The sequence below is a fragment of the Tachysurus fulvidraco genome, chromosome 4 (assembly GCF_022655615.1).
Source record: "Tachysurus fulvidraco isolate hzauxx_2018 chromosome 4, HZAU_PFXX_2.0, whole genome shotgun sequence".
NCBI classification, from domain to species: domain Eukaryota; kingdom Metazoa; phylum Chordata; class Actinopteri; order Siluriformes; family Bagridae; genus Tachysurus; species Tachysurus fulvidraco.
The window spans coordinates 290,462-297,961 of NC_062521.1; the positions used below are offsets into that span (position 1 = coordinate 290,462).

At 40.5% G+C, this 7,500-nt stretch overlaps 3 protein-coding genes across 6 annotated transcripts in view; 1 reads left to right on the top strand and 2 right to left on the bottom strand.

The window, feature by feature from the left end:
* mrpl2 (mitochondrial ribosomal protein L2) overlaps nucleotides 1-330 on the bottom strand; it is a 4,008-nt gene extending 3,678 nt beyond the window's left edge. For 2 of the 3 annotated variants that reach the window (XM_047813010.1, XM_027155515.2), the window contains exon 1: nucleotides 187-330. The gene's annotated coding sequence lies outside the window, so the exon portion shown is untranslated. The remainder of the gene's footprint in view (nucleotides 1-186) is intronic. The other variant, XM_027155516.2, reaches the window with a different exon arrangement.
* Nucleotides 331-1,474: 1,144 nt separating this feature from the next.
* Nucleotides 1,475-2,818, top strand: LOC113648366 (tetratricopeptide repeat protein 9A). The gene is made up of 3 exons (XM_027155517.2): nucleotides 1,475-2,151; nucleotides 2,260-2,442; nucleotides 2,631-2,818. Exons 1-3 carry the CDS (start codon nucleotides 1,689-1,691, stop codon nucleotides 2,708-2,710), a joined length of 726 nt encoding a protein of 241 aa, XP_027011318.1. The 5' UTR covers nucleotides 1,475-1,688; the 3' UTR covers nucleotides 2,711-2,818.
* Nucleotides 2,819-4,284: 1,466 nt separating this feature from the next.
* The window catches only part of slc8a3 (solute carrier family 8 member 3), a 23,159-nt gene continuing 19,943 nt past the window's right edge, over nucleotides 4,285-7,500 (bottom strand). For both annotated transcript variants that reach the window (XM_047813012.1, XM_047813013.1), the window contains one exon: nucleotides 4,285-7,500. This exon is cut by the window's right edge and continues 175 nt beyond it. In XM_047813012.1, the coding sequence (XP_047668968.1) occupies nucleotides 7,299-7,500 (202 nt within the window). In that variant the 3' untranslated portion in view covers nucleotides 4,285-7,298.

A 7,500-nucleotide genomic window follows, 5' to 3' on the forward strand; every position in this document is an offset into this window, starting at 1 on the left:
ATATAAAGTAATGATACAGTTTTATACAGTTACATGTTGTGCTTTATACACTAATCCTAAAGGGTTTTAATGACTATTAACACACACACACACACACACACACACACACACACACACACACACACACACACACACACACACACACACACACACACAGGAAGATGTATGTAATGTATTAAAACTCACCCTAAAGAACTTTAAGACGCTACACACGGCGCCCTTCAGCACAGCATCCGCATGAAACGTCGCAATGTGATGACGTCACATATGGCAATTAAAATCAGTGAGTGCCATCTAGCGGTTAAAGTCCGCACTGTAGTATTAATATTTCCACAGATATAATAACATCCTCCACACTGTGTACTGTTTAAAGGCAAAATACACTTCATAGGCTGTAAGATGTAAGGTTATAAGATCTAGTGTATGTAATATCATATATTGTAGGGTTTAGGATATGGAATAAATTAATAAATAAACAAAGACAATAAATGTATTTGACTTCTAATAATGGACTAATTGTCTAAAATCAGCTTTACATGACATAATAAATATTGCAGAATGTACAAAAAGGTAAACATTATACAACTATTTATACAAACATTCAAGATTAATATTGTACATATATTTAAATGTGTTTGTATTTATCCCCAATGAGCAAGTCTGTGGTGACTGTGGTGACTGTGGTGACTGTGGTTATTGTGGTGACTGTGGTGACTGTGGTTAATGTGGTGACTGTGGTGACTGGGGTTATTGTGGTGACTAGGGTTATTGTGGTGACTAGGGTTATTGTGGTGACTGTGGTTATTGTGGTGACTAGGGTTATTGTGGTGACTGTGGTTATTGTGGTGACTAGGGTTATTGTGGTGACTGTGGTTATTGTGGTGACTTTGGTTATTGTGGTGACTGTGGTGACTGTGGTTATTGTGGTGACTGTGGTTATTGTGGTGACTGTGGTGACTGTGGTTATTGTGGTGACTGTGGTGACTGTGGTTATTGTGGTGACTGTGGTTATTGTGGTGACTGTGGTGACTGTGGTTATTGTGGTGACTGTGGTGACTGTGGTTATTGTGGTGACTGTGGTTATTGTGGTGACTGTGGTTATTGTGGTGACTTTGGTTATTGTGGTGACTGTGGTGACTGTGGTTATTGTGGTGACTGTGCTTATTGTGGTGACTGTGGTTATTGTGGTGACTGTGGTGAGGAAAATGCATTTAGATGAAAGACAAAGAAATCTTGTGAGGAACAAGACAGGCACTGAAGGGTGTGACATGTAGTTCTTATAATAATAATAATAATAATAATAATAATAATAATAATAATAATAATAACTGTATTTACATTCATTTGTGAGATAAATCTATGTATTTAATTGTAACTATAAATTGAGATGTGGGCGGAGTTATTGCTCAAATTTATGATGAGTTAAATCCTGGATTCTCGCTGGAGACGCACTCCAATCTTAACGGTTAATTATAATTAACCGTTTTTATGCTTTGCGTTAGGGACGTGACATGACAACCGACATGACAACCGACATGACAACCGACATGACAGCACGGCGGAAACAGCGCGAGTTGCAGAGGGAATAAACTGGAGGGAAGGACACACGCACGCACACATACACGCACGCACACACACACAGACACGCACACCCATACACACACGCACACACACACGCACACACGGAGATGATGATGAGTCTGGACCGGTCCGGGTGTGAAGGGAAGATCGCACCGGAGGGCGTTACTGGCTCTTTGGGGCAGCCGCCACCGCGCGCTCAGCTTTCCGCCGTTGTGCGCGCGAGTGAGATTCGTTCTCTTCAACAGCATCAGCAGCAAAACCAGCACCACCATCATCTTCATCATCATCTTCATCATCACCTCCACGCTGGCACTGCGCGCGAGCCCGACGAGCTGCTACGGCGTGCACTAGACTTTAAGACGCAGGGCACGCAGTGCTATCGGGACAAGAAATACCGTGAGGCCATCGGTAAATACCACCGCGCGCTGCTCGAGATGAAAGGACTGGGCCGCGCGCTCGGGTTCGGGGACGCTGACGTCACCGCGAGATCTCCAAGCAGGTCAGGACTAACGGAGGAGCAGCGGGGAGCTGCAGAGAGCGCGGAGCTCGAGTGCTACAACAGCCTGGCAGGTACAGCACACACTCACACACTCACACACACCACTCTGCTACCATGACATGACTGTCTCGAAGTCTGACTGTGTGTGTGTGTGTGTGTGTGTGTGTGTGTGTATACAGCGTGTCTGTTACAGATGGAGCTGGTGAATTATGAGCGGGTGAAAGAGTACTGTCTCAAAGTTCTCAGGAAAGAGGGAGAGAATTTTAAAGCTCTCTACCGCTCAGGCGTGGCCTATTATCACCTGGGAGACTATAACTCCGCCCTACACTACCTGCAGGAGTCCCACAAACAGGAACCCACAGGTACAACACACACACACACACACACACACACACACACACACACACACACACACACACACACACACACACACACACACACACAGTGTATATAGTATTACAGAAGACAGAAACATATATGTTTAAGAGTGTAAACGTGTGTGTGTGTGTGTGTGTGTGTGTGTGTGTGTGTGTGTGTGTGTGTGTGACAGATACCAATGTGATCCGCTACATCCAGCTGACTGAGATGAAGCTCCGCCGAATCGCTCGAGGAAAAAAGGATCCTGTGTAGTTCACTCATCTGTCTCACTACCACTGTTTTCTCTCTCACTCTCACTCTCTCTCTCTCTCTCACACACACACACACACACACACACACACACACACACACACACACACAATCATTAATATCACAAACTGTGATCTTTATAACATTAATGATAACATCACTGATCATAGCTTCGATTGTCTGCATGAAAGAGTAATGTCACAACTCAACATTCTTGTAGTGCACAAAGCTATCATCCAGACAGACAGACAGTCAGACAGACAGACAGACAGACAGACAGTCAGACAGACAGACAGACAGACAGACAGCGATTAGTAAGACAGAAACAAGGAAACTGTCTCACCTCCATGATGCATCACTGTTTTTTTCACCAAGCTTCAAATATAAAACCAGAAGACTTGAGCTGATGGTGATGTCGTTACACTGTGTTATATTCAGTGTAATAAATTGTGTGTATTTTTGTGTTCACTGAAGTCATTTCATTTTGTGTGACTGCAGTTTGAGCGTCAGAATTGTTTTTATTTTATTTTCAGTAATTTAATAAACTGGTGAAACTCATGGGTTAAATGACACTGATATCATTTTTAACCACATGATGAGTTAGCAAACATGCTAATGTGTAAGAAATGTGACAAAAACAAATGACAAAAAAGTGACCTCAAATTATTTAATAATAATAATAATAATAATAATAATAATAATAATAATTATAATTATAAGAAGAAGAAGAATCATAAGTTGTTTTTCTAAATAGGTTCCTTTATTTTTCTGCTGACAAAATGAACTGAAAATAAATAAATAATCTGATAAATGTAAGTAAAATTAAATTACGTCATGCACAATTCCCTGAAAACAAACAATGAATCACTGAGTGTGAAGAGTAACCCAACACGATCATCCAGTACACAGTGTTACATGGGCGATGGGGTGTTTAGACTGACATTTCCAGGTGACATTAAGTGAACATTTTTTACGGAATATAATCAAATAATTTGCATTAAATAGTTTACCAAGAGAATAAATAACAAAGTGACAGATAAACATATAATAATTATTATACTCTCAGACCTGTGCCCAGATTGTTTTCTATCTCAGCTCAATAAAAATTAATCTAAAAATAAAAAATTTAATGTAAAATATCACAAATTAGTGTTAACAGTCCAATAAAGGATGCTAATGCTAACAAAGTATTTTTTTTAATAATTTGAGAAAATCTCACGATACAAATATATTTATCTTTATGAATTTATATTTTTCATACTGTCCCAGAAGTCTGAACACTTAAACACCAATCCAACACTGTTTACACTCGGCTGTGTCCCAAATCACAACCCATGTATTATTGCCCATGTAGCACACTGCTAACAGGCTAATCAGAGTCGTACACACACCAGTCTCTTTTCTGGTGTCTGTATTTTTGTGCAGTTTTTTCTTTATATATTTCTCAACTTTGTAATTTGGGACGCATCCACATGAGGACAGAAACATGACCATGTGCTCTGGCCTTCAGACCCAACTGTTATATTATTTAATTAATCAGAGTGAATTAAAAGGAAAATGTGTTTGTTTCACACACACACACACACACACACACACACACACACACACACACACACACACACACAGAATGAGGAGGATCTGTGTGCAGATCATTATCTTGTGTTAACAGAAGTTTTACTGATCCTTTCTTCTGTGCTGATATTCTTTCATACGTTGTATGATTTTAAAACCTTTTCATGCACAATAACCTTAACCATGTATCTAACATCAGCATTGGATATATTTATAAATATTTTTTTCAGAAATCCTGTCAAGTTAGCCTGACTAAGCTAACTAGCATTAATGAAGATTATTATTATTAATAATAATATTTAGCTTCATATTCTGACAGGATATTTTATTATCTGTAGCTAGCGTTAGTGATAAAGATTGTTAATAACCTGATCGTGTCGCTAATTCTTTCAGGTTAGCTTGTGTGTGCTAGCTAGTGGCAACAGGGACGATTACAAAAACCAGTAAACAAAAGTCAGTGCGGATTTCTGCCATTTTTTAAATCCTGTCAGTTTCAAACATGTTTGTTAGTCAGCTACTAATAATGTAAACAATAATGTAAAGTAATAATGTAAACAATTAAAAATATTATATAAAAACCCTGTCAGGTTAACCTATGCTAGCTAACTGGCTAGCTTTAATAAAGGTTATAATAGTTTAAAAATATCTCATTAGCTCTTGTTAGCCACCTAGCACTAGTAATAAATATTAAGAACATTTGAAAGCTGCATTATCACTAAAGATTTGTTGAAGTAATGCAGAAATCCTGTCAGGTTAGCTAGCTGGCTAACAAACTCTGTGATAATACAAACACGAACCAGCTTCTTTTAGCCCAAGACTTCCATATATGGATTTAAAAACACACCAACAAGTCCATATATGGATATAAAGACACGCCCACTTGTCCATATATGGATTGTTCGATCTGCACACAGGCCTTCAGTCATAAAATGAAAAGATTACATCAAAAATAAGATGTAAACAGCAACAATAAAGGTGTGTGTGTGTGTGTGTGTGTGTGTGTGTGTGTGTGTGTGTGTGTGTGTGTGTGTGTGTGTGTGTGTTTGCCCTGCCCATGCCCCACCCCATAACAGCCAAATCTGTATCTTAAAATTATTTACACTGAGCAGAAAAACACCAGGGTCAATGGTCAAAGGTTAGGAGCAGGAAATCAAACACACAACTTGGATAAGTGTATAAAAAAATATGGCAGCCTCGTTTCTCTTCTGTGCGTGTGTGAGTGTAGGTGAAGGAGAAGCTAACACATACACACATACACTTACCAAACAGACAGACACACACACACACATATACCACACAGACAGACAGACACACATACCACACAGACACACAAACACACAGCTCCTTCCCCGTTGTACTCTTTGGTTATTGGCCCTGCCCCAGTAGCTCTGCCTCCCATTGGCTGCCTGTTTACTGGTTTTGTACGTGTCCCTGTTAAACATGAAATTGTACAATAAAATGTTATCAATTCCACAATGATTGAACTGTGGAGGTCACATGACAATTCGATGGCAGTGTTTCCCTCGCCTACACTATGACCCCATATGACGTTTGTGTCATGGAACTGTGGACAAATCACACAGCGTGGGGAGACGTCACTGCGTGTGTCCTGCACGTCGTAACTGATGAAAACTCTACACACCTGGAACTTTTCATCCTGTCACGTGTGTAAACTGTAACAGCGCCAACTGCAGGACTGGAGCTCTTGTCACATACCAAACCACTGAGTGTGTGTGAGATGAACACTCGTAATGATAATTTTACCTTTACAAAACACTCGCACACGTCTTTATATAACATCAAATATTATCAAGGTTTAGCTTCAGTCTCACTGGAACCATCAATTTAACACACAAGTACAGCAGAAGTTTCTATCTTAGATGAGAACTGTGTAAAAATTGTGTTAACAAATTTAACCCAAACATGTAAACACCACAAATCTGTAGAGCTCAGTTCCCTCTGTGTATGTGTCACTCACTCACTCTGCGTGCATGTGTGTGTGTGTGTGTGTGTGTGTGTGTGTGTGTGTGTGTGTGTGTGTGTGTGTGTTTGTGTGTGTGTGCATATGACCAAAATGCATAACATATACAGAAAACATGGCAACATTACCTGTTGTATCATATAGTACGTCAATCCATTCAGGAAGTGATGCAAGAAAGTTAGACTCATTTGTCCCCCTTATCTCTCCTCCCCCAGTGTGATCTGTTTTGTATGTGTGTGTGTGTGTGTGTGTGTGTGTGTGTGTGTGTGTGTGTATGCGTGCTGTAAGCTTCTGACTTGTAGCAAAGTTAGCAAACACAAATAAAACGACATCATGAGTTCCACTCAATAACAGTGATCATATTCGATACATAAACTCTGATCCGATACGTAAATTTGAAAATAGTTCGCTCTCTTTTTGTACATTATTTTTTAATTTGTGTCTTTTTCTGTGTTTTTTCCCCAAAATACTTAATTAGAAAAGAGTTCAGTTCCTCTGCAAGTGGCGAGAAAAAATAGAGACTCTGGAGAAGATCAGACTCCTCACACACACACACTCTGTACTGAGAGAGAGGACGAGTCTGAAGCATCTGAGGACAGGGATGCTCTGTTTCCTGACCTCTCTCTCTCTCTCTCTCTCTCTCTCTCTCTCTCTCTCTCTCTCTCTCTCAGACTCTGAGTTAAGACTCTGGTGGTTGATCTTTGGGTGGGAGAGAGAAGAAATGAAAGAAGAGAGATAGAGAGGTAGTGCAAAAGAGGGGGGGACAGTGTCATTGTGTCCTACTCTCTCTCTCTCTCTCTCTCTCTCTCTCTCTCTCTCTCCTTTCAGAAGTTCAGTCTGCATGTAATGACTTCTACGTTTCTTCAAGTGAAACAGATCAAGGATGTTCTTCTCAACTCATTATTCTCTCTTTCACTCAGTTTTGTTTCTCTCTCTCTCTCTCCCTCTCTCTCTCTCTCTCTCTCTCTCTCTCTCTCTCTCTCTCTCTCTCTCTCTCTCTCACTCTCTCTCTGCTGTCCTAATCTTTCAGCTGTGTCTCTAAAAGCCCTGGATGTGGCAGTAAGCCTCTAGGCTGGAGAGCAGGATGTAGAGGAACCACAGCATGATGAAGAACAGCGTAGTGATGATGCGATGGCGTCTCGGCCCACCAAGCTCTCCGCCAATGTTGCCACGGCGACGGTACATAAGGGCGAGCACGGCAAAGACAGAGAAGACACAGAAGAGTGTAATAGAGAAGGCA

Bases quoted from the DNA above. Each gene is read 5' to 3' on its own strand.
- LOC113648366 (XM_027155517.2), top strand. From the start codon at position 1,689: ATGATGATGAGTCTGGACCGGTCCGGGTGTGAAGGGAAGATCGCACCG. The intron at 2,152-2,259 runs GTACAGCACACA...GTGTGTATACAG, and splicing joins GTGCTACAACAGCCTGGCAG to CGTGTCTGTTACAGATGGAG. The intron at 2,443-2,630 runs GTACAACACACA...TGTGTGTGACAG, and splicing joins CCACAAACAGGAACCCACAG to ATACCAATGTGATCCGCTAC.